This window comes from Chelonia mydas, chromosome 5 (genome assembly GCF_015237465.2).
Source record: "Chelonia mydas isolate rCheMyd1 chromosome 5, rCheMyd1.pri.v2, whole genome shotgun sequence".
In the NCBI taxonomy this organism is placed as follows: Eukaryota; Metazoa; Chordata; order Testudines; family Cheloniidae; genus Chelonia; species Chelonia mydas.
This window is the reverse complement of record NC_051245.2, coordinates 59,399,407-59,426,873: the sequence shown is the minus strand read 5'-3', so window position 1 is coordinate 59,426,873 and position 27,467 is coordinate 59,399,407. Positions and strand designations below refer to the sequence as shown.

Sequence of the window (27,467 nt, the reverse complement as noted above, 5' to 3'; positions counted from 1 at the left end):
TGCCTCCATGCATTCTGCTGGGCTCTTTCAGTTTGGGTGGACTGCATGAGCTCAGAGAACATTTCATCGCGAGTGCGTTTTTTTCGCCGCCTTATCTGCGCTAGCCTCTGGGACGGAGATGCTAGTTGCAGTGTTGAAACATTTGCAGCTGCGGGAGGAAAAAAAGGGAGATTAAAATTGAAAAAGACACATTGGCCATTTAAAAGGAGGGGCTGATGTTTTTGGGTTAACGTGCAACACAAACCCAACTAAACCGCCCCCACACCCAATTCTCTGGGATGATCGCTTCACCCCTCCCCACACCGCGTGGCTAACAGCCGGGGTGATTTCTTTTCAGCCACAGACAAACAGCCCAGCAGGAACGGGCACCTCTGAATGTCCCCTTAATAAAATTCCCCTATTTCAACCAGGTGACCATGAATGATATCACTCTCCTGAGGATAACACAGAGATAAAGAACAGATGTTGCTTGAATGCCAGCAAACACCAGGATCACGGGCTGCCATGCTTTTTTATGCAGTGATTCCAGACTATGTGCTACTGGCCTGCCGTGGTAAAGTGTCCTACCATGGAGGACGCAGTAAGGCTGCCCTCCCCAGAAAACTTTTGTAAAGGCTTTGGGAGTACCTCCAGGACAGCTTCATTGAGATGTCCCTGGAGGATTTCCGCTCCATCCCCAGACACGTTAACAGACTTTTCCAGTAGCTGTACTGGCCACGAATGCATCCCAAGTCTTCAGGGCAAATTAATCATTAAAGATGCTTGCTTTTAAACAGTGTATTATATTTACAAAGGTACACTGACCAGAGCTGCCTTCTCCGCCTTCAAGGTCTGGGAGCCCAGGTTGGGAGGGTATTGGATCCAGGGTGATAAACGGTTCCTGACTGTTGGGGAGAACGGTTTATCCACTTGCCTGGTGTGTGCTATCTTCACCCTCCCCCTCCTCATCATCTTCCTCATCCCCAAAATCCTCATCCCTGTTGCGTGAGACTCCCCATCTTGCAGGAGTCTACGTACAGGGGTGGAGCAGTGGTAGGGGCACCCCCTAGAATTGCATGCAGCTCATCATAGAAGCGGCATGTCTGGGGCTCTGACCCTGAGTGGGTGTTTGCCTCTTGGGTTTTTTGGTAGGCTTGCCTAAGTTCCTTAAGTTTCATGCAGCACTGCTGCGGGTCCCTGTGATAGCCTCTGTCCTTCATGCCCTTGGAGACTTTTTCAAATATTTTGGCATTTCGTCTTTTGGAACGGAGTTCTGATAGCACAGATTTGTCTCCCCATACAGCGATCAGATCCAGTACCTCCCGTTTGGTCCATGCTGGAGCTCTTTTGCAATTCTGGGACTCCATGGTCACCTCTGCTGATGAGCTCGCCACACTGGCCAAACAGGAAATGAAATTCAAAAGTTGTTGGGGCTTTTCCTGTCTACCTGGCCATTACATCCGAGTTGAGAGTGCTGTCCAGAGCAGTCACAATGGAGCACTGTGGGATAGCTCCCGGAGGCCAATACCGTCGAATTGCGTCCACACTAACCCAAATTCGACCCGGTGATGTCAATTTCAGCGCTAATCCCCTCGTTGGGGAGGAGTACAGAAATAGATTTTAAGAGCCCATTAAGTCAACAAAAATGGCTTCGTTGTGTGGACGGGTGCAGGGTTAAATCGATCTAACGCTGCTAACTTTGACCTAAACTCATAGTGTAGACCAGGACTTTGAGGGGCAGCTATCAGGGGTCGTTATCACTTGTTATACCAAAGTCCCCAGGCTTCAAGCACTGCCTTTCTGCAGGGGGTCACCCCGGTTGCAGAAGGTTGGTTTGCTATGCCCATACTGTTTAGGGGACACCTATGTACTATCACAAGTGTAAGATCTGTACTACTTTTAATAGCAGATCTGGAAATTGAAACAGAGATATTGAATTTTGGCATCTTATGAAAGAGGAAAGCCCTGATATCACTTTGGACCTGGGTTTGAGCACCCTCTTGTACATCAGCCTTCAAGTGCACTTAGTACCCCCATCAACCTCTGTGTCAGGTGACAGAGACCTTCGCAGTATAAGGGTGAAGGTTCTGACAAGGCTCCAAGAAGAGAGAAGTTCTGAGTCTCCCACCAGAGATCCTGCTTTGAAAGAAATCTGAGTCACACCAGGAGACCTCAGGTCCTGAATAGGTACTATTGAGGGCTCCTATAGTTCTGGTACCGAGGAGCTCTCAAGGCTTTGAGTTCCTCTGACAACCATGGTACCAAAGCATGCTTCAGTACCAGTGAAACGTGATCTGAGCAGAAAGCCCAAGAAATCTGCTTCTTAGAAACCAGTACCATCTGCAGACCCCAAGCATTCTGACTCTAGAAGGCTGATAACATCCACCTTCATACCCAAACTGAGATCCCAGTCTGCTACACCAATGCACCAGACAACATCAGAATATTTGGTATTGGCACTGTCTGTTAGACATGCACCTCCAAAACAATCAGCACCCTCAGATTGAGACAGACAACGGCAAAGCAATCAACAACATTAGTATTGACCCTGGATGTTGTGGAGCCTCACTTAATCTCAGCTCAGATACATTCAGCACCGCAAGAATTCAGATTCTCCAGTGGTCTTTTTGTTTCTGAAGAACTGGAGTCCCCATTGCTAATGGGTACCAAGCACTTGTCAGCAGTGTTCCCTCTAATTTTTCCCATTCATGTGAGGAATGAATTCTGTTATGTGCACCAATATGGAGGTGATGTATAAAACATCACCTCCGTATTGGTGCACATAACAAAATTCATGTAGTTCGGGTGGGGCTGAGTGGTTCGGAGTGTGGGAGGGGGGCTCAGGGCTGGGGTAGAGGATTGAGGTGCAGGGGGGGTGAGGGCTCCGGTTGGTGATGTGGGCTCTGGGGTGGGGCCGGGGATGAGAGGTTTGGGGTGCAGGCTGCCCGGAGGCTATGGCAGGGAGAGAGGACTCCCCCCAGCTCTCTCTCCCCGCAGCAGCACCTAGGCTCGGGAGCCGGGGAGAGAGGCATCTCTCTCCCAGCAGTGGCAGGTCCGTGTCAGGGCTGGGTTGGGGCCGGGGGAGGGGCGCCACTCCCCAGGTCACACAAGTCCAGGGCAGGTCTGTGTTGGGGCCAGCAGGGAGAGGAGCCTCTCTCTGCTGTGGCAGGTCCATGTTGGGGCCAGCAGAGAGAAGCACCTCCGCCCGCCACGGCAGGTCTGTGTTGGGGCCAGCAGGGAGAGGCGCCTCTCTCAGCCACAGCCCTGAGCCCCTGCACGGAGCTTAATAGGCAGCTATGCAGCTGCACAGGTTAGAGGAAACTTAGCTTGTCAGTATCAAGATCTTCTGGGTCACGGAGATCTTATCTTTCCCTGGTGACTCTGACTTCTCCAATACCTGCTGCACATGGTAGACATGGTTTTATCTTTAGTTCTACCTCACTGTTGGACTATATTATGAATGATTTCTCTTATGCCCAGATCTCTGTCTAGGTGTCTCCAATATACCATGGAGAGGACATTTCTTGGGCCACCCACCATGAGAGGAAAGTGTATAAGCAGAAATAACCTTATGGCCCTTTTCATTAGTATGACAAACACTGGATGTCCTCTCCTCTACCTTATGGTCCCCCTCAGTAGCCATATTGGGACCTGTGGGCTCTCTATCTCCAGCAGTTTTTGAAAGCTCCTACCTACTCCCATGGGGAACATATAAAAATGGATTCTCCTGGACCATATCTTCCTCCTCATCCTCAAGAGGAAATTTTCAAGGAGGAAGAGGCTAGAGGTGACAAAAAGGGGACCGCCCCCTCCCCAATACAAATATCTTTGTCATCACCAGAAGAAGCTGTAATGCCTCGACCACCTCCTTTGGTGATTAAACATGTTGCTGACTCACTCCAGTTTCCTTAGAGGAGATCCAAGAGTCAGAACATAAACTTTTGGACATTGTACATTTGACAGTCTCTGGCCAAATTGCATTACCAGTCAATAAGGCTCTTATGGAATCTGCTAAAACCATCTGACAGACCCCTTCCATGGCATGGCCTATCTATAAATGGGCAGACAAAAATATTCCATGCCAGCCAAAAATTCTGAGGTTTTTGTTCTCGCGCCTACCAACAAATTCTTTAATCAATGAATGTGGCAGACAGGGCCATACAAAAAATGAGCCTTACAACAAAGACCAAAAGTGACTTAATCTATTTGGTCACAACAACTACTCTGCAGTGACTCTCTAATTCAGGATCACAAATTACCAAGCTCTGATGGCAAAATATCACCACACCATTTATGGAAATTCAACAGCTTTATTGAACATCTCCCTGAGGGGAACACCTGAGAACACCTGAGTTCAGAGCCATCATAGCAGAAGGTCAGTTCTTAGCAAAGACGTCATCGCAAGCCTTCCTAGATGCAGCCAACTATGGCTCTACCCATCTCCATCACCGTCATTATGCATTGAGCATCCTGATTACAATTATCTGGTTTTCCGAAGGAGGTCCAAGACTGTGGAAGGGCCTGCCTTTTGATGGACTCGTGCTCTTTTCAGAGTCCACAGATAAATCCTAACATATCTTAAAAGACTCAGAGCACACTCATGTTTCTCTAAATTTATTTGCCTGCAAAAAAAGAAAATATAGTAGATTTCAAACCACACAGAGATCCCAAATGATCTAGTTTTCAAAGTATCATGGATCTGTAGAGCCACCAAGAAAGAGATCAAGAAATCAAAAAAGAGACACCCGAACGGAACTGTTACCACTACCCAACTGTCATCCTCAGCCATGATGATGGTCTGGTTGAGGGGCTGGGTATTTTGAGAATACACACTCCCTTAGCCATCAGTTTTCCCATTTCCAACCTGCCTGGGAACGGATTATTTCCAACAAATGGGTTTTGGAGGTTATAACAATGGGTTACTCCAACCATCTTATCTCCAACCCTTTTCAGGGGTCCATCTCACAAACTGTTGTTGAGACAGGAAGTCATCTCTCTCCTACTCATAGTAGCCATAGAACCAGTTCCAATCCAGCATAAGGGGAAGGGCTTCTATTCCAAGTTATTTTTGGTTCCAAAAAAAGTATGGGAAATGGAGACTAATATTAGATCTTAGGCTCCTGTCTGCCTTTGTGAAATCACAGAATTTCAGGATGGTGTGTCTTGCAGCTACAATTCCATCATTAGATTCCAGGGATTGGTTTGCAACCCTCGACCTTCAGCATATTTTCATGTTGCTATTCATGCCTCTCATAAGAGATTTCTCTTTTACAGTTGGACAAGATCACTTCTAATATCAAGTGCTTCCCTTTGGCCTCTCCTCTGCCCCAAGGGTATTCCCAAAGACTACTCATTAATGTCAACTGGCAATCATCTGTTTCCCTTACCCCAATGATTGGCTGCTCAAGGGCTGGTTTTCTTTGCAGTACAGACAATAATGTCCCCGTACCTCAGGCTAGGATTTCAATTCAATATTGAAAAGTCCCCTTTGACCTCAGTACAATAAATACACTTCAGAGGGGCTTCTCTGGTTGCTACAACAGCCAGATCTTACCTTCCTGTGGACAGGTTTATGACTTTAACAAGACTCAAATGATCCTCCAAACACTGGCAAGAAATTGCACCCAACTGCTGACACCCCAGGAGTCTCTTCTCCTCCATCTTAGAGCTCTCAGAAACACCTGTATCCACTTCCTTCCATTAATCAGGGGCACATCCATCAAGATTGTGACATATAACATGGCCTGAGTGTTCTACATCATTACTCAAGGAGTTGGGCAAGATCCCCATGTCTTTGTGCCAAATTAAGAAAGCTATGGAACTGGTGAATAGCCAATCATATCTTCATCTCAGCCTCCTAGGAGTAAAAAGGATCATGGCCAACAATCTCAACAGGCATTTCTCTCAAGGTTATGAGTGGGAACTGGACTTGTGGGTTCTCAGACACATTTTTATGACCTGGTAGTTCCCAGAAGTAGACCTCTTTCCAACACCACCAACAGGAAGTGCATAAAATTTTGTTCTATGGGAGGACTGGATCCTCAGTCCCTGGGGGATGCCTTCCTTATTGCTTGGATGAAGAGCCTTATATGTGTATATCCTATAACACCATTTGTCTTGACTGTGTTGAATGAGATCAAACAACAAAGCTGGGACCATTTTAGTTGTTCTACCTTGTATGAGACCATTCTGATACTCTTATATGAATCGTCTCATCTGGCATCGAAACTTCCATCCATTTCTCACCTGTTTTCTTAGGACTTCTGTCACCTGTTCATCAGCACCTGGGAATACTTCATTTTAGAGCTTGTTTACGTAATGGTTTTCAGGGTCTGAGACTTTCTGTTCTGCAGAAGTACAACAGGTACTGTTAAACAGCAGGAAGATATCTACGTGAAACGCGTACCTTCAGAAATGGAAAAGATTTCACCACTTGTGTACCTGATGACACTTTTCACCTGTTCCTCCTTCATTCTACACTGTTCTTGACTATCTGTTGGAACTGATAAAGTCAAGTCCCTACATGATTTCCATCAAGATTCACTTAACAGCTGCAGCTGCCTTTCATTCCTTTTGTCGAGGGATTCTCTGTGTTTGCTCACCCCACAACAGCAAGATTCATCAAGGAGTTGATGGACCTTTCCCCACAGATTAGAGAGTACACTGCTGTATGGGATTTAAATTTGGTCCTTAATTATCTCATGAAAACCCCCTTTGAGCCTATGACAACCTGTTTCCTTCTTCACCTGTCCATGAAAATGGCTTTTTTCATGGCCATCAGCCCTGCCCGAAGAGTTGGGGAAATGGGTGGTTTAATGGAAAACCATCTCTTTTTCAGTATTCTTCAGGGAGAAAATTTTGTTACAACGGCATCCAAAGTTTCTACCAAAGGTATCTTCTGAATTCCACATCAACCAGGTTGTTTATATTCCAGTCTTTTTTCCAGAACCACACCAGACCACAGAGGAAGTTGCCCTCCATACTTTGGATGTCAGAAGGGCATTAGCCATCTATCTGGACGGAACCAAGTCTTTTCGAAAGTCTCCATGTTTTGTTTAATTTACAGACAAATCCAGAGTCTCCACAGTCTCCACTCAGAGACTCTCTAAGTGGATTTCTGGATGTATTATCTCTTGTTACAAGGCTGCCAACATTCAACTTCCTTGTAGGGTGTTAGCCCATTGTACAAGATTCCAGTCTGCTTCCATGGCACTCTTGAGAGAGGCCGTCTGGTCTTCAATATATACTTTCTCCAAACACTATGCCATGGTTCACGATGCCAGATCATATGCTGTGCTTGCTAATTCAGTGCTATCTTCAGTGTTGGACTCAACTCTGAAGCTCCCTCCATCTTCCAGTGATACTGCTTGGGAGCCATCTGAAGTGGAGCACTCATAGGAACATGACTTGAAGAAGGAGAGTTTACTCAATCTTGTGCAGTAACTGGATTTTTCAAGATCTGTGTCCCTATGGATGCTCCAATACTTGCCCTCCTTTCCTATGCTTCAGAGTTGTCTCAAGGAAATTCATGGCAGAGAAGGAACTCAGGGTAGTTTGCCTGTGCCACTCTATGTATCCTGAGTGTGAGGCATAAGGATGTCTGGAGCACGTGTGGGCCGAACAAGCACGGCTAACTAAAATCTCTGATCAAAGGTTCATGGGGCACATGCATACTTGAAGTTGAACACCCCTAGGGGGACACATCTTGAAGAACTGCAGTTACTGCACAAGGTGAATAACCTCTTCTTCTCAAAGATAACTAGAGCTGTGGTTCTCAAACTTTTGTACTGGTGACCTCTTTCATGTAGCGAGTCTCTGAGTGCGACCCCCCCCCCCTTATAAATTAAAAACACTTTAAAATATATTTTAAACACCATTATAAATGCTGGCGGCAAAGCAGGGTTTGGGATGGAGGCTGACAGCTCGCAACCCCTGAAGGGTCCCGACCCCCAGTTTGAGAACCCCTGAACTAGTGTTGCTGTCTACTATTGAAGCTGTCTACTTCAACCTGAATTCAACAATAAAGGAAGACTTCATATTTAAATAAGTATTTGCATCTGGTCCTGTAATTAAGAATAAACAAAAAATTAGCTTGGCAAATTCATTATCCCCACCCCTACAACCCCAAACATTATAATGGCAAGAAGAAGAGGAGGAAATCATGCAAAGCTGGTTAACTGCAGTTGTTGGTTAAGTGCTTTCAATTTCAGTCTATTTGTCATTTTCAGGTGGCCTTTTTTTAAATTTTTTTTTTGGTTTTGTTTTAGAAAGACAACTTTGTCACTTTCCTGTCACTCAAGATGAGGAATCATTACTCTAGAGAAAAATGGTTCAGTTCCCAGGGCAAATTCATTGTTTTACAGACTTTCAGTGGTGATGAACTGTGAGATTCTGGAGGTTGGTACTGTGTCCAACAGGGGAATGGGGTTGTTCAGTAGCCTTATTTTTTTTCCGTTAAAAAAATCATCACTAAAGCCATTAATTGTGTGAATAAGACTTTCTGGGCAGTATCTAAAAATTAATTTCACTATTCAGGAAGAACATGGCTGCACAATGCAATAATGACTTTCTTTACTCTCCTTTCAGATTGTGCCAAAAACTTTAAATCCTCAGTGGAGGGAGCAATTTGACTTTCATCTCTATGAAGAGCGAGGTGGAATTATTGATATTACTGTGTGGGACAAAGATGCTGGCAAAAGAGATGATTTTATTGGCAGGTGTGTGTAATTACAATCTACTAGTACTCTGGAGCTGTGAGCAGATGATTACAATGAGTCTTGTTGTTAAAACTATTTCTTATAACCATTTGTCCTTCTAAAGAAAATACTGAGCTTTTACAAAGTATAAGTACATTTTCCTGCCTTTATGACCATCCTCACTGTAATGCTGACAAAATAATTATTTGCTTGACCAGTAGGTGGCAGATTTTACCTATTCATAGACGTAGATTTTCAAATGTGGACATATGGTATTAAGTATAATCAAGTTGCAGGAGGTTCCATGCGGCAGCGATTTCAGGGTTGGGGTTAGAGGTGAAAGAAATATCATGAATTACAAAATGCTTGTAAGACTAAAACAAATCCTCATTTTTAATCTACAGTTGGGTGAAATGAGAATCTTCTTAAAGCACTGCACATAACCTTTTTTGCAATAAAATATGATCATGGATGTAATTAATTCTCAAGGGACTCAATCTTTGGGATCTTTCTCAGAGTTCAGGAAATGATATAAATCTGAATCACCAAGCTCAAACTGTTTTACTATGGTAGGTCATGATAAATACAGCCCATTTGTATCAGCTCGTAATAGGAAAAAAGTCTCAAAACTATTAAATGTGTGTAGCTACTGTGAAAACTTAGCCTTATTGGGAAGTTCAAATGTTCAGTTACATCCTATGAAGTTACAGCACATTCTGATAAATTGTATTAATCCTATCTCTTCTGTGTAGTTGTCTGTCAGAGTAGAATATTAAAAACGTGTAGATGCTATGACTAGTACATTGATGCTTTGTAATCAGTAGAATTAGTCATTGTTGAAAGTACATATTCATGAATGGAATTCCTATGAACTGAGCTATATATTTTCTATGTCAATGTGTTAATCTTTCCCTCTCTATGCTTGTGTTTAAAGTAGCGCCTTTGTTTACCATACTAGATGATGGGGCAGACTGGTCATAATATTACATTTTACTTTCTCTTGGAGACAGCCTTTTATACAATGTAAAGAATCAGAAAAGATTTAAATTTTTTGGTGTATAAGGGCCTTAATGTCCGTCAGTTTTTTTTAAAAAACACATATTCATTGGAATTGTATTTTATACAATGATAACCTATTATCTGGGATTAATATATGTATACATTTTGTGCTTGTCGCATCTCCAGTGAGTGGATATAATAATAACTTTAGTTTGGCAGAGTAGCTGAATGGGTCAGTCCCATGCAAGTACCTGTTATGCCTTGGAAAATAGCTTCTATTCTGTGTTCATCTACTACAGAGTTTTTTCTCAAAAGACGAGATTTAAAATTCCAGCAATTGACTTTGCAGGACTCTTTGTATTCAAGGCAGCTTTTGATTTTTTTATTGTTATTATTAATAAGTAATATTATTACCACAAAAGTATTTTACAGATGAAGATCTAGTCGCTGCTGCATAGAGTTGGCAGTCTAAATAAAGATAAAGCATAAAAGTGTAAAAATAAAATAGTTACAGAGCAGGGAGACAGGTCTGTAACCACAGGAACATGAGGTTGTGTAGATAATTATGCACACATCTAAAAGAGTTTTTTGTCTTTAAAAAAAAGCAACTTGTGGGCATCATGAAAATAGTGATTTCTGTTTGTTTCATGAAGACACCTGATGGATAATACCAAGAGAATACCTGTCTCTAAAAAGACTGCTTGTAACCATTGCTGTTTTAAAATGGGGAATAATTTGAATGGTTTTGGTGGTCTGCCTCAAGATATGAAAGTGATTCACATTATATAAATACTGAAATAGACAGGCAGACCTCTTTCTAGGCATATCTCAGAACCAATAGTCTATCCTCATCCTTCTTGACCTATCAGCCACCTCTGACAAGTTGACCAAGGAGACTAGGGGTGGGGAGCAACCTAACTGGCTTCAAGACTGAGCTTGATAAGTTTATGGAGGTATGGTATGATATGATGAGACTGCCAACAATGGCATGTAGCCAATCTGTGACTGCTAGTAGCAAATATCCACTAGATGGGGAGGTCTCTGAGTTCCTACAGAGAATTATTTTCCAGGTATCTGGTTGGTAGGTCTTGCCCACATGCTCAGGGTCTAATTGACTGCAGTATTTGGGGTCAGGAAAAAAATTTTCCCCTGGTCAGATTGGCAGAGACCCTGCGAGTTTTTGCCTTCCTCTGCAGTCTTTGACCTCTGCATAGGTCACTTGCAGGTTTAAGCTAGTGTAAATGGTGGATTCTTTGTAACCTGAAGTCTTTCAGCTATGATTTGAGGACTTCACTAACTCAGCCAGAGGTTATGGGTCTATTACAGGAGTGGGTGGGTGAGGTTCTGTGGATTGCAATGTGCAGGAGATCAGCCTAGATGAGCATGATTGTCCCTTCTGGCTTTAAAGTCTGAGACCATTCTGTTACTCCTCAATTTTTGTCTTCCCTTGGCTTCCATGACTCTGTCCTCTCCTGCTTCTCCTCTTACCTGTCTAATCACTTTTTAGTGTGTTCTCTGGAGGGTCCTCTTTGTCCCCTCTCCAATTTTCTGTGGGGTTCCACAAAGCTCCATCTTTGGTCCATGACTGGGGCTCCTAGGCACTATGGTAATACAAATAATAATAATAATAATTAATAATAAGAGTGACATGAGATCTTGTGCTTCCAGTATCAGAAGAAGTGATATGCTTAGGATCTAGATGGGAAATTGAAAAGTATTCTTCCTGCTTAGCTGAGTGATCAGGCATCTTTCCTTTTATCTTAAATAAAATAAATAAGGACCTCTTCCCACCTTGAATATGTTTCAAGCACTAGCAATTCTCTCCTAGAGGTAATTTTTTATATAATGCAAATCTAAGACTCCATCCTGAATGATGGCCATATCTGACTAAAGTTTGGTGAGGAAGAAACCATGTTTTATGATGAATCGAGAGTTTCCACTAATGGAACAAATTGAGGAGAGAAGTAGAGAAAAAAAAAGTATTCATTATTTAGGGAACAAAGTCTCATCTTTGATCCACAGTGCAGTTCTCTGTTGCACATTTTGCATTCATTCTGCTTGCAGAGCACTCATGAATGTCAGGAGAAATTGAGAGGAATAAATGCAGAATAGGCAAAAAAAAAAAGTGTTGCTTTGTGGATCTCAGAAAAGATATTTGCCTTTAGAACAGTGTATGTTAGTGTCACAAATTCAGCTGGTGGCTCCTGTCCACTGCTGAGAGGGGAACCCAACCCTGTAGATCCCCAGTTATTTAAGCTTCCCTGTGTCTCAGCAGGCTGCCCACACTATTTTCTCCCTAGGCCTCTCTGGCACATGTCCTGAGCACTGACTCTGTCTGCTATGCCTTCACAGAAATGGAGCTCCTTAGACTCCCAGGACCAATGCTGACCCCCCCCCCACCATCCCCAACTGCCTTGATGCCCCAGTTGCCTACACACCCTGTCCCAGAATCCCATTCCAAAGTTGTGAAGCTGCTGGTTTACAATTTAACTCTCTCTTGAGACATGCAACAGCTGTACAGCATTTAACATGCAGAAACACTGTTCAGAGTCTAGCCCCATACTGCTCTTCTGCTTACTGGTATAAAGCACGAATGAGTACAAATCATACAAAACAATAAACATCTTACAATGTCCCTCGTTAGCTTACCCTTCCCCTGTGAGTCCTTGTGGGGACCATGTGTGTCCAGGAAGGCAAACAGGCTCCCTTCCCTCTCACTGACTGTTACATATGCTGGGTCTTTTCTCCCTCATAACTGGAGAAAATGTCCCCTGAGCAGAATAACTTCTCTTTTAAAACTTTCAAATTCCTTGTTCAGTCTCTTGCTGGGTCAGAGACCCCCTGCCAGGTGACTTTGCTGACAAGGTGAGCTCCCGCCTGCTAAACCAGTTGTTCTGAGCGGGGACCAGTCCTTTGTCCAGAGTGAATAGCTTTCCAGGGACTGGGTACTTAGTCAACTATCCTCCATTGTCAGCACTCTCTACATCTTGGGACTACAGCCCAACATGGAGGCAAAGGATAACAGATCGGACTACCAAAAACGTGCTCAAAATGGAGACTGGAGCTTGGGGTGTTTCTCTCTGTATGTATGTGACACACACACACACACACACTCTTCTTGATTTTCTGAAACCCTGTTCTCCAGACCTCAACATTATCTGAATCCTGTCCTTGTCCCCCAGCATGGGACAAGGATGGGGTTTGGATAATAGAGCAGAGATCCCTGGGCCACAGGGGAGGCCACTCTGCTGCTGAAGGCTCTTGCGTGGCAGCACAGGGAGACCTTGGCAGCCCTACTGTCACAGGAGTGAATGAGCAGGGCACTGACAGTGGAACTGGAGATGGGTCCTGTGCTGCCGCAAGGCTGATGACACCCAATCCCTGGCCCGGATTCTACTCTGCCCTGCCAGGATTGCTGTCTCCTGGCGGTGCAAGAGTCTTGTCTGCACAAGTTGTACCAGTTTAGCTTATATCACTGCACCTTGTGCCTGCAATAATTGAAATAGCAGGTGTGGCAGTGCACTGCCCTCTTGATTATCCAAAGAAAATCTCTGTCTGGCATGCTACTCAGCTAACCAGGAGAGTGAGGAAGTGTGTGTATGTGTACAGACTCTCCTGGTTACCTGAGTAACATGTCAGGTACAGATTTTATTCAGACACACAGAGTTATAGATAGTCGAGTGTGTGTGTGTGTGTGTGTGTTTGTGCTTGTGTGTAAAATACATATCTATCTATATATATATATGATCTTCCACAGAATTCCACAGAATTTATAAATTGTACAGACATATTCCGAAAATATCACAGTTCACACATAAGATTTCCCCCTAACCCCCCCACCCCCAGCTTTATTCTAAAATTTTCCCCTCTGATTTAATCATTGAACCCTCACGTCACTCTCATTTTCTTTCTGGTAAAACAAAATTGGATCAGAACCCCTTCACAAAGGGTCAATAAAACTTATTCTTAATGATATAAGGTATTCTGGTTCCAGCTTATACCTGGGTGAGGTACCCTGCTTGGTAGGACTCCCATGAAATAAAATAATTGGGAATTGAAGCCAAATTTCTTCAACCTTTTACACAGGGGAAACCAGTCTGGCCCTTTTTGTATAATTAAAATAGACCATAATATTAACTGTGTGTCCCTTAATGCAGTGAAATATTTGGAAAACAAAATGTTGTATGTACCTTCTAGCACTCCGTACCCATGAAGTTCAGTTGAGTTTGCACTGTACAGTACTTGAATGCATTCTCCTATACATACTCCTATTTATTAACTGGTGAAATTATTCAGGTAAAACAAGAACAAGGGCAAATTGTTATCCATTCTAGGTAAGCTGGAGCTTTACTAGAATGTATATCTCAGAGTATTGTTAAAATATATAAACCTAGAACCATTTAAATATATATTTTAGGATTTCAAAAGCACACCAGACACTCTTGAATAATAGAAAGAGACATGCAGGCTCAGGTGAGGGAACACTGGGTCCTATCACTAGAAAGAGCCACCTAGCTTCGTAACAACAGAAGCTAGGACCTGCTATTGGAGGGTGGAAAGAGAGCACATTCAATCTTCTAAAGATAATACAAAAGGTTAAGGGTGCCCGGGTCTAGGGAATAGGAGGTTGCCCTAGGTACATTGGGTACCTTGTGGAGGGATTTTTCTGGAGAGCAACAGTACCAGGAGGCTTACAGGCAGCCTTTATAGGTTCAGATAAACTTGAAAATTGGGATGGTTTTCTGAACCTCCCAAAGGTTTTGGAGGATCAGTCATCACTTCTAATGAGTATATCCTTTCACCAAATATTTTTATTATAACTTTTACATCAACAATATTGAAAAACATAATTTGAATGTCCAGATCATGCAGTTGGCGAGTAAATTAAATAGTCACAGATTTACCATAACTGGAAGTAAATGTTTTCTATTTCCTTGTTGAGTCAGAAAATAGACTAGTTTGATAAAACCCGTATACTGTAGAAAGTTTAGGCAGCTAATATTAAGCAGCTACTATTAAGATAAAAAAATCAAATGAAGGTGAAATGATTTTAATCTCCATGTAATTATTTGGCTTTCTTATCTCCTGCATTTTTGAAGGCGATCCTGGCTCTGTCACCTTTACAATAATCAGCTAATAAATCCTTATGATTGTTATACCTTTATGCATAGCAGTAATCGGAACAAATTGGCTGCTGACAGCTGCCATAAATTGCCAAGAATGAGTGCTGTCAGAGAACAAGTTGTTTCTGTGAACGTGCAGGATAACTAAATCCCATGTCATGCAATTTTATTCAGCTGAAGCTATTTGCAATCCAATACAGCAGGACTTATAACATTATTTATTAGTGGGGAAATGCATGTTTATCTTCAAAATGACATTGATTTTTGCTCACATTTTTATACATTTTTACTCTTGACTTCTATTTATCTGTCTAGTTAATAGTAATAGTGTGTGTGTGTTTTCATCAGCATCTGTGAGTCTTCACTACCTTCCAAAATTGATGCAAGCTGTGAGTAGAACACCTTGTGTTGTATATTCATTACACTACATATTGTTTATATTTGTTGGGAGAAGTTTCCTTTTTCATATTTTTGTCTCTGAATATCATTAAAATTTTGTGTGTGTATTCTGCAAATTTCTTTGACTTCGCTTCTTGCTAAAATGAATGTCATGAAAACATAAGGTTAAAAACATTGAAAATTAGTTATTTAATTTTCAATTTTTGACACCCAGTCCATTATGGTTTGTTTATATCATCTTTTTCACAGTAAGTAAGCTATAGAGTTTCTGTTAGCAAACACATAAATAAAAGCAGAATGAGAACTGTAGTGTTGCATTATTAATCTGAAAGCACAGTGGTATACTTGTCAGGAAGCTCTAAACTGAAGAGGTGGGATTTTGTATATAAAACATTTATATCTCACAGTTTTCTTTTTTTTTAATTGAATGGTGCTACTAATCCTTGCATCAGTTCTCTAACATGCACCTACATCTCCCATTGATTTCATGTACTCAGCAACTCTCAGGATTTGGCTTTCAAGATATTCCAAACCATATCCATGTACATAGTTACTACTGTGAAAGCTAAAGAGCCACTAAGACAAAAAATAATGAACTAGATTGTATTTTGGCTCACAAATCTGCAACAGTAGCTGTTCATTACATTTGTACAGCCAGCTTCTTTTGTCTCTTTCTCTACGAACTTTTTTTTGGGAGGATGGGGTCAAAATTACTCAACTGCGTTAAGCTAAGAGTGGGAAATAGGGGAGTAAAAATGAAAAGACTGGCATAGGTGTCAGGAACACAACAGTGAGTGGGGGAAATGAGAGCAGAGGTATTAGGTGGAAGAAGATTATAAAGAGTTATGTGAAGATGAGGTTCTTTTTTGAGGAAATTAGGCTCAGGCTCGCACAGAGAAGATGGATTTTGAGAACCAGGGGGAGGCAGACTGGGACACACATTCTTTGGAAAGCAAACTGAGTCCAGGCTGGGTCCCAAGAGTTCCTGGGCTTGCTAAAAGAATGTAAGCTGGGTCAGTTCCTTTTCTGTAACTCAAGAGGGAAGCCCATCCAAGGGCTTGTCTACATGGGAATTTACCAGCTTTACTCTATTGACATAAGCTAAACCAAAAAAAGGGACACTGGTACTACGAATGAGTGTCTACACAGGGATTTATACCAGTATAGTAATGCCGGTAAATTGTAAAATCATTTTCTCTAATGTTTGGAACCTGCTTGTTTTAAGAAGGATGTTTGTCACTGTATGGTGCTAGTCATAGGCTCCCCAAGGAAAGAGATGCAGGTGTCCAGTTGGGCCTGCACTGTGACAAGAATTTGGCATAGATGGGGCGCTGGACCCAGATCCTGGTCTAAGAGTGGGAGAATTGCAAAATTCAACCCCTAACAGGTAAGGGGAGGCCTAACACCTGAGGGGGCACATTCAGAGAGCAGAATGAGGACAGATGTACAGGCAGCACTATAACCATGAGCACAGCTCTAGTGGTTTTATGCTCTTCTGCTCCCTGTCCTTCCTCAAGCCTGTCTGTAACCTACTCTCTCCTTTTTCTCCCCCACCTCCAGGCTCCTGCCCCTTTCCCCTTATGCTCCCCTCCTCAGCTGCATCAATATACCCTCCAGGATTTGCACATCCCTCTGCTGATAGCCAACCCTGCCTTCCCCTGGCCCTTGTATCCCTCCCCGTATGCTGCCACCCTCCCAGTTTCTGTCTCTCACTACTTCCCGCCACGCCACATCCCCATCCAGTTACTGTCCCACCTCCCCTTCTCCTTCTGACCCATCTGCATTCTAAATCAGGCTACTTACTTCTTGCTGCTTGGTTCACAGTAAGGGGAGCATAGGAGGGACAATCCCCCTGCTCTTAGTTCTTGTGTCTGATACCACAGCAGCCTGGAGCAGTAACTACAGGGACAGTCCTGTTCAGCCTTTGCAGCCTCAAAATAGGGCATTCTCAATCACTTTGTGGCGATGGTGCATGTGTAGTCCAATCAGCACTTAAGAGCTGTAAGGAAAAAAATGGAGAGGTGCAGTAAGGAACTGCAGAAATGATTTTTGGGCTGGAGAAAATGTCTTACAGTGGGAGACTGAAGGAGATCACTCTATTTACCCTATCAAAAAGTAAATGTAGAAGTGACTTGATTGTGGTATATAAACACCTTCGTGGGAAGACAATACTTGGATACTAAAGGGCTCTTTAACCTATCAGAGAAAGACATAGGGAGTAACACTGCAGCCCATGTTCTTCACAGTTGTATGAATATGATATAATTATGGCACATTTTGTACAAGATACATCGTATCAGGTGTCTATGGAAAAGTTATGATTTGATGAATATACATGTGGTATACATGTATCATTTTTGTATCTGAAGTTATGAATATTTACTAGGTATCTGTATTTCAAATGTGCTTACTCTGGGAACACCCACAGCTAGCCTTTCAGGTACAACAATGAAGAAGCTAAACATTGTCTTTGCTGATGGGCCATCATCAATGGTCTGTAGAAGAGCTTAGCCTTGCTGTAAACATTTTAGCCAGCTTGTAAGTAATGGCTGCTATGACTCAGCAAGGGCATGTGACCAGACCACATGATACAGAACTTCAGTTTGGTACAAACTGGGATGGGAACGAAGTTTGGAACAAAGGGTTCCCGCCATATGGTAAAGCTATACAAGGTAGGGTGTGACATCATCTAATGGCCTCACTCCCCACACAAGGAAACTCCTGGAAACACCTGAGGAGCAAAGATTGAACTTGGGGAAGTGCTGGTCCCAGGCTAAAAGGATTTCTAGCCTGTGCAAGGAAACCTGGTAACCTGCTTGTATCATCAGCCAGGGTGAGAGATTAGATATGTATTATCAATTTATCTAGTATGTTAGTCTTAGTTTGCATTTTGTTTATTTGCTAGGTAATCTGCTTTGATCTTTTTACTATCACTTATAATTAAGGCTGCGAATTTGTCAAGGAGGTCTCGGAAGTCACAGATTCCGTGACTTTCCAGGACCTCTGTGACTTCTGCAGAGGCTGGTGCGGCTGGCCCCAGGGCTGCCAGAGTAGCTCAGGCAGCCCCAGTACCAGCCATACTGGCTGCTGCTGGGGCAGTCTCGGGCCATCGCGCCCTCCTCCCCCCAGCAGCAGCAGGAGTTTGGGTTTGGGATGGGGCTCAGGGCTGCGGGTTGGGGTGTGGGAGGGAATGAGGGCTATGGGTGGCACTTACCTGTGTGGGGCTCCCCAGAAGCGGCGACTTGTCCCTCTCTCATCTCTTAGCCAGAGGCACAGCCAGATGGCTCTGCATGCTGCCTCTGCCCACAGGCACTGCCTCCGCAGCTCCAATTGGCTGTGGTTCCTGGCCAATGGGAGCTGCGGAGCCAGCACTCAGGGCAGAGGTAGCACACAGAGCTGTCTGGCTGCGCCTCCCCCTAGAAGCCAAGGGAGGGACATATCACTTGTTCCGGGAGATGTGCAGTGCCAGGTAGGGAGCCTACCAGCCCCGCCACTGCCTGTCCCACTCCCCCAGCACTAGCAGCGGTCCCAGTCCACCCCCACAGAGCACCAGTGATGCCCCACTTAAAATCCATCTTTCGTAGTTAATAAACTTGTTTTTGCTTTATCTAAATCAGTGTGCCTTTGAAGCGTCTGGGGAAAAATCTGAGTTTGGTTAACACAGGCTTGTTTCCTATCCTTCCCACATCGAGGGGAAGGTGAACTTTATTAATGAGCTTACCTTGTACAGATCCCTGTGCAGTGTAAGACTGTATAATTCTGGGTTTATACTCCAACAAGCGTGCAAGGTGGAGGAGCTGAGAAATTGGCTGTTGTCTCCTGCCTATCTTTGAGTGGCTTAGGTACTGCACTCAGGTAGCTCAGTTTGGGTGTGTGGCGCTGCCTGCTGTCGTGTTGGGTGATAACAGGGCCTAGAGAGGCTGAATCATCAGCAAAGCAGTGTGGGTAGGGCCAGCCCAGCTGGGTGGTTAGAGGGGCACAGCGGTTCCACAGCTCACAGACTGCACCCTGGGTTTGACAACCTGTCACAATAGGAACTAATAACTGGAAATTAAAGCCAGACAAATTCCAGTTAGGAATAAAGTAGGATGCAGATTTTTAGGCATGAGGATGATCAACCATTGGAAAAAATTATCGGGGGACATGGTAGATTCTCCATCTCTTAAAATCTTCAGATCAAAACTGGATGCCTTTGTGGAAGATATGCCTTAATTCAACACAAATTTATTGGACTGGCTAGAGGAGTACCTGGATGAAATTCTATGGCCTGTGTCATACTGGAAATCAAACTAGATGATTTGATGATCCCTTCTGGCTTTAAAATCTATGAATCTTTAAATATCTGTGTAGGGAGAAGATATCCCCTCCCCCAAATTATAGCACTTAGTCTTTGAGCACAGAATTGAATTCTCAGAAAACTCAAAGTATATCAATTAATTGATTTGTGAGTTCAAATTAAGTTAAAAATTGTTCATTTAACAAATTAGCACCTTGTGTTGGACCTTTTTGTTCTTGAATTATCCCAATAATAGAATAGGACTCTTCAAACTACCCATATAGTTAAAACACACTAAAATCTTGTATAGGCTACACTTGAATATGTACATATGTTCGGATTAATTGTAATTTTTGTCATAATTCTTCATAACTGAAATTTTTCTTCTCCAGAGTATTTCCATAAAGAACAGCCCTTATCTGAAATGGCTCCCATCTCCTGTTCCCAGAGGCACTAAAGGTCAGAAGCAGTGCTCCGTTAAGATAGCTGCTTTCAACTACCTGAAAGGGGGTTTCAAAGAGATTGGAGCTAGGCTGTTCTCAGTGGTAGCAGATGACAGAACAAGGAGTAATGGTCTCAAGTTGCAGTGGGGGAGGTTCAGGTTGGATGTTAGGAAAAACTTTTTCACTAGGAGGGTGGTGAAGCACTGGAATGGGTTACCTAGGGAGGTGATGGATTCTTCTTCCTTAGAAGTTTTTAAGGTCAGGCTTGACAAAGCCCTGGCTGGGATGATTTAGTTGGGGATTGGTCCTGCTTTGAGCAGGGGGTTGGACTAGATGACCTCCTGAGGTCCCTTCCAACTCCGATATTCTATGATTCTGTTATTCTAAGATGCAGTTCTCAAAATGGCTACCATTTCTAATTGTTCTCAGTCTGACTATGGCCAAATGTTACCCTAAGCAAAGATTCCCACCGCCATTTACCTGCTCCTCTCTGCTTCCTGACAACATAAGGGTTCACTTTGTGGCTTGTCTTCATTCCTGTTGGAGACAATGTTGTCCTCACCAGAACACCTCACCCTCCTGACCTCAGTCTACACCCTGGGTGACCCATTGGGAGTCCAGTAGGGGGTCCAGAGAGCATTAAACTGAGCAACAGAGGAGGAGACTGGTAGTCTCCAGAGAGCATCCTTCGTGGTACCCTCCCAAATGTCCACCATCACAGTTTGCCTACCAACTGTGACCATACTGGTCTCCCTGGTGCATGAATCCCTATTGCAGGAGACCCACCTCTATTGTGTCTCTTCCTCAGTGAAGGAAATCCTGGAAGCAATTGCAGCCTCCTCCAACTACCCAAATTCCTCAACCCCAACTTGTAGAGGATGAGGAGTACTTCAATAGAGGAGACTACCACCTCCCCAGATCAGGAGCCTCTAACCGCTTATGGGGCTTCCTTTTTGTCACCTAATATGGTGGCTAATCCACCTTCTTTGATCTCTCAAGACAAGTTAAAAACCTTCCATCCACAGTTGGACATCTCCACACAGTAACATGGGGCAGAATAACTATGCCCATTAATGAAAATCTTCTCAAGTCTGCCAAGGTGATCTGGCATATTTCCACTTCCATTTCACCCACCTCAAAGAGCAGACAGAAAGCAACAATTCCCTGAGAAGTGATATGAGTACTTTTTTTCTGGCACCCTATCTCTGGCTTTCTAGTGGTCCAAGCAGCTTAGTGTAAATCCAAACAGCAGGGAAACTCTAGAAGCAGTCCTCATAACAAGGATCCAAAAAGATTGGTCTCTTTCAAGGTCTGTTTCTCCACTAGCCTCCAAATGAGGGTGGAAGATTATCAAGCTTTGCTTTCCAAGTATGATTTTCTACTTTTGGAGATTCTCCAGCATCACAAATAACCACAGAAGCAACAGGAGCATCTGAAGACTCTGATGGTGGAGGAACACCTGACCACCAGGACCTCCTTGTAAGCCACCCTTGCCACCTCTGATACAGAGGACCATCCACTATTGCCCTGAGATGTGCTTCCTGCCTCTAGGTATCTAGGATCCTGTGGGAGGTCCAAACTACTATAGAGAAGCTCCCATTTGAAGGGACTACCATATGCACCAGTATTACAGTCAAAGCACTCCACACTTTTAAGAACAGTAGTGTGACACAGTCATGAGGTCTATGTCTCTTCATCATAGAGAAAATGAGCTACTGAGACAGCAGCCCTCCTTCAAGCCCAGACCTCAACCACAGAAATTGTTCAAATTCAGGGAGCAAACAAGGGCCCCTGTCACAGACAGAAGTGCTTGTGAGTTACCCAACCCCACCAGCTCTGAATTTTAAAATATATTTTATTCTTTGGAAGATTTGGGATATTAAATGAAAAAGCCAACATTAATGCATTTTTAAAGATTGAAATATTAGGCACTCAAAAGCCAGGAAATTCCATATTGTTCCCTATCACTAACTCTGCCACACTGCCTGTGCTGGTGGTGTATAGTAGACTGTACGAAGAGAAGGAGGATGAGGCATTTCTAGAACAAACAACAGAAATATTCCGAATACAAGACCTGGTAATAATGGGGAACTTTAACTACCTAGTTGTATGGCAAAACACAAAATTTCCAGTCAGTTATTGGAATTTATTGGGGGAATGTTTTGGTTTATGAAGTGCAGAAAGTAACCAGGAAGACAGCAATTTTAGACTTGATTCTGACCAAGAAGGAGGAGTTGGTAGCAAATCTGAAGGTTGAAGGCAATTTGGGTGAAAGTGATCATAAAAGGATAGTTTACATGGTCCTAAGGAAAGGAAGGAGTGAGAGCAACAGAATAAGGACAATGCTCTTAAAAAGAGGCAGACTTTAACAAACTCAGAGAATTAATAGTCAAGGTCCTAGGGGAAAAAAATCTAAGGGAAAAAGGAGTTCAGGAGAACTGACAGTTTCTCAAGGAGACAATATTAAAGGCACAAGTACAAACTATCTAGATGCAAAGGAAATCTAGGAATAATAGTAAGAGGCTAACATGGCTCCATCAGGAGCCCTTTAATTACCTGAAAATCAGAAAGGAATCCTGTAAAAACTGGAAACATGGACAAATTGCTAGGGATGAGTATAAAAGAATAGCACGAGCATGTAGGGAAAAAATCAGAAGGCCAAGGCACAAAATGAGTTATAACTAGCAAGGGATATAAAAGGCAATAAAAAAGAGGGTCTTTAAATTATGTGACAGGGTCGGGCCGGATGGCTACAGGAGAGTAATAGAAGGCAGGTATATTAGGCCCAGGTTAAGTAGGTCCCTTTTCCCTGGGTAAGATAACAGGGAAGGATCTAGAACAATCAGGCACCTTCTGGAGACAATTAAGACAGACAGGCTGATTAGAACACCTGCAGCCAATCAAGAAGCTGCTAGAATCAATTAAGAGAGGCTAATCAGGGCTCCTGGGTTTAAAAAGGAGCTCACTTCAGTTTGTGGGGGCGTGTGCAAGGATCTTGGAGCAAGAGGCACTAGGAGCTGAGAGTGAGAACACATACTGTTGGAGGACTGAGGAGTACAAGCATTATCAGACACTAGGAGGGAGGTCCTATGGTGAGGATAAAGAAGGTGTTGGGAGGAGGCCATGGGGAAGTAGCCCCGGGAGTTGTAGCTGTCGCACAACTGTTTCAGGAGGCACTCTAGACAGCTGCATTCCACAGGACCCTGGGCTGGAACCCGGAGTAGAGGGCGGGCCCGGCTTCCCCCCAAACCTCCCAACTCCTGGTCAGACACAGGAGGAGTCGACCTGGACTGTGGGTTCATGAAATCGGCCAAACTGAGGGCTGCTGTGAATCTCCAAGGTGAGCAAATCCGCCAATAAGCGCAAGACCCACAAGCAGAGGAGGAACTTTGTCACAATATATTAAGAACAGCAGAAAATGAAGGAAAGCGTATGCCCTCTACTTAGTGGGGAAGGAAAGCTAATAACTGATGATATCAAGAAGGCAGAGGTGTGTTTGCCTATTTTGCTTCAGTCTTCACTAAAATGCTTAATTGTGACCAGATGTTCAACACAGTATTAACAACAAGGGGGAAGGAATGCAAGCCAGAATAGGGAATGAATATGTGAAAGGATATTTAGATAAGATAGATTTATTCAAGTTGGTCAGGGCCTGATGAAATTCATGCTAGGCTACTTAAGGAACTAGCTGAAGCAATCTCGGAACTGTTAGTAATTATCTCTGAGAAGTCATGGAGGACAGGTAAGGTCCGAGAGGATTGGAGAATGGCACACATAGTATTTGTCTTTAAAAAGGGGAACAAAGAGACCCAGGGAATTATAGACCAGTCAGCCTAACTTAGATGCCTGGAAAGTTAATGGAACACATTATTAACAATCAATTTGTCAGCACCTAGAGGGATAGTAGGGTTATAAGGAATAGCCAGCTCTCATCCTTGATATCAAAAACATATTTTACCAAACCAACCTAATTTCCTTCTTCGACGGGATTACAGGTCTTGTGGATGGGGGTAAGGAGGCGGGAAGCAGCAAATGTGATATATCTTGATTTTTAGTAAGACTTTTGACCCAATCCCACATGACATCATAAGCAAATGAGGGAAATGCAGTCTAGATGATGTTACTATAGGATGGGGACACAACTAGTCGACAGACCATACTCAAAGAGTAGATATCAATGGTTCACTGTCAGACGGAGAGGACATATCTAGTGGGGTCCTACAGGGATCTGTTCAATATTTTTATTAAAGACTTGGATAATGGAGTGGAGAGTATGGTTATAAAATTCGCAGTTGACACCAAGGTGAAAGGAGTTGCAAGCACTTTAGAGGAGAGGATTACAATTCAAATGACCTGGACAAATTGGAGAATTGGTCTCAATTCAGCAAGATGAAATGCAATAAAAATAAGTGCAAAGTATTTCATTTAGTAAGGAAAAACCAAATGCACAACTACAAAATGGCGAATAACTGACTAGGTGGTAGTACTGCTGAAAAGGATCTACATCACAAACTGAATACGAATCAACAATGTGATGCAATTATAAAAAAGCTAATATCATTCTTGGCTGTATTAACAGGAGTGCCATATATAAGACAAGTGAGGTCATTTCCCCACTTTATTCAGCACTGGTGAAGCCTCAACTAGAGTAGCGTGTCCAGTTCTGGGCACCAGACATTAGAAAAGCTGTGGACGAATTGGAGAGAATACAGAGGAGAGCAACAAAATGATAAAAGGTTTAGAAAACCTGGCCTATGGTGGAGATTTTTTTTAAAAAAAAACCTGGACATTGTAGAGAGATGTTTATGAAAGATTTGTGATTTGGAGATGCTCCCTTACAAGGGACAGTGTTCTGAGTGTGGGAATTTGGAGATGTGCTCTGGAGTCAGGGGTTGGGAACACCACTTGGCTGTGTGCAGCAGCTCACTACAGAAGCTCTCCAGTTTGTTTTATTAAAAGTTTAATTACTTTCTCATTCACTGGTTTGTTATTTAATCAACCCCAAGATCATTACATGGTGTCAGAAGTGCTGAATGAGAAGGAAACTGCAGTCATTTTGAAGTTAACTTCTGAGTTTGCAATTGAAAGCAGAGACAAAGGGAGGCACCGAAGAAGCAAGTGGGGCACCAGACACACAGGCTTTTGTATATATTTGGTGAGCACAATAGTAGCTTGACTAGCTTAAGAAGGGGAAAAAAAAACGAAAATGGATGCATTGCAACCTCCATCTGTAATTGTCAGGCAATGTTGCAGAGAACTGGAAAAATTGACAGATTTGAATTGTATTTAGCAGCCATGGGGTAGAGGTGAAAAATGATAAAGTGAAATCATCAATATTTTTGCCAATTGTTGGGGAGGAAGCATAACAACATTTAGTTTGAAGAAGGTGAGTTAAGTAAAATGCTGACTAAATTTAAGGCATATTGCATGCCAAAAAGGAAAGAAACATTTGAGAGGGATAAATGTTTTACTTGCATGCAAAGAACTCATGACACTGTAGAGCAATGTGTTTCAGAATTAAGGAAACTCAGTAAAACCTGTGACTTTGGTGAGCTGACAGAGTCTCTGGTCAGAGATATGCCACAAATGATTCTTAATGACAATGTGTTAAGAGAGAAAATGCTCCATGAAGGAGACTTAACTTTGGAAAAAGTTCTCCAAATATGCAACTGTGAAAGCACAAATCAAAGAGCTGAATTCACCTGAAGGAGTTATCTGTGTACTAAGTACAAAATAATTCAGCCAGAATAGGTCAAATCAAAGAGTGGAACTGCTCGCTATGAAAACCACTACTAGGGAAAAGACAGCATACAGACAGTCGTGTGGAAGGTGTGAATTACAGCTTGGCCCTGGACAGTTTGGGAAACTGTCATAAATGTGGGGAAAATAATCATTTTGCAAAATTCTGCAGATCCCAAATGCAGAAAAGTCAAGTGTATTCAGTTAAAGACAAATCTGATTGAGGAGTTTGTCATAGGTGTACTGCAATTTGGCAAGCCTGATGAGAGGGACTGGATACTGCCTATGACAGTGAATGGAGCAATTATTCCAGGAACTCAGGTTAATATTCTGTCTGAACCACATTAGAGACAAAGAATAAGACCAAAACTGGGACCAACAGAAATAAAAGTAACTGGTTATTCTGGAACAAATATCCCAGTGAAGGTGAGGTGGATTGCTAGCATCAACAGTAAAAGCATCATATACTGGCTCGGCTGCACATGAGAAGCTCAGTCTGGTAAAATTGATGCTCCCACTACAAGATCGTACTGAACCTGGCTATGAAGCACTCTTTCAGGAATATCATGACTTGTTTCCAGGGTTGGGTTGCTTGAAGGGTGACCATCCAGATAAACAAGCAGGTCCCTCCAGTTATCCATCCATGTAGAAAGGTTCCATTTTCACTCTGTGATAAACTCAAGGCTGAGCTTGCAAGGATGGAAGCAATGCAATTAATACAAAAAATTGAGGAACCGACAGAATGGGTGAGCTCCCTAGTCATTGTGGAGAAAAATAATGGCCAGCTATGCATACGCTTAGATCCCAGAGACTTCAACAAGGCTATAAAAAGAGAACATTTCAAACTACCAACCAGAGAACAGGTTATGGCTCAATTTGCAAATGCTCAATATTTCAGTAAATTGGATTCATCCTCAGGTTTTTGGCAGCTAAAATTAACTGAAGAAAGCTCAAAGCTATGCACATTTAATACCCCATTTGGAAGATAGATTCTTACGCTTCTTTGGCATAGCTTCAGCACCAGAAGTGTACCACAAAGCCATACATATGAATGATGTATGAACATATTAATGGTGTTGATACCTGAATGGATGACGTCATTATGTAGGGCTCAATGAAAGAGGAGCATGGTTGTAGACTTCGGGAAGTCCTGGAGGCAGTTAGAGCTGCAAACCTCAAACTAAATAGGGAGACATGTTTTAGGACTGACTTTTGTTGGGGACATTATTTCCAATAAAGGTGTAAAACCTGATGAAAGGAAGATTTCAGCCATTGAAATGATGCCACATCCCCAATCAAAGAAAGATGTCCAATGATTCCGGGGAATGGTTAATTACTTTATAAAATTCATACCTAATCTATCTACCAAAGCAGCAACTTTGAGAAAACTCCTAGAGAATAAAAATGAATAATATTGGGATGAAGAACAGGAGGAATCATGGGAAGGTTTAAAACAACAACTGATACAAGAACGAGTGTTGAAGTTTTATGCCTCAGGAAGGCCTGTTAAAATCTCAGCAGAAGCTTCACAGTCTGGGTTAGGTGCCATGATTTTACAGAAGCATGAGGGTTGTTGGTAACCAGTGGCATATGCATGATACAGCCAAATCACTGACTGAGGCATAAGCTAGATGTATGCAGATTGAAAAGAAGTTTTTAGGAATATTGTTTGCCTGTGAGAGATTCATTCAGTATATTTATGGACAGACAGTAGAAGTTGAAATGTCCCACAAGCTCCTAATAGTGTTATTTAACAAATGATAAAGCTGCAAAAGTAGGATTTGGTTGTGACCTACATGCCTGATAAATTGCA

General features: G+C 42.9%; 1 protein-coding gene across 7 annotated transcripts in view; it reads left to right on the top strand.

Annotated features, from left to right (window-relative positions):
* Positions 1 to 27,467, top strand: part of MCTP1 (multiple C2 and transmembrane domain containing 1) — a 449,620-nt gene that overhangs the window by 247,491 nt on the left and 174,662 nt on the right. For all 7 annotated transcript variants that reach the window (XR_006290946.1, XM_043546884.1, XM_043546885.1 and 4 more), the window contains one exon: positions 8,566 to 8,696. Coding sequence is in view for 6 of the 7 variants with exons in the window: in XM_043546884.1 (XP_043402819.1) it covers positions 8,566 to 8,696 (131 nt within the window). In the remaining variant the exon portion in view is untranslated. The remainder of the gene's footprint in view (positions 1 to 8,565; positions 8,697 to 27,467) is intronic.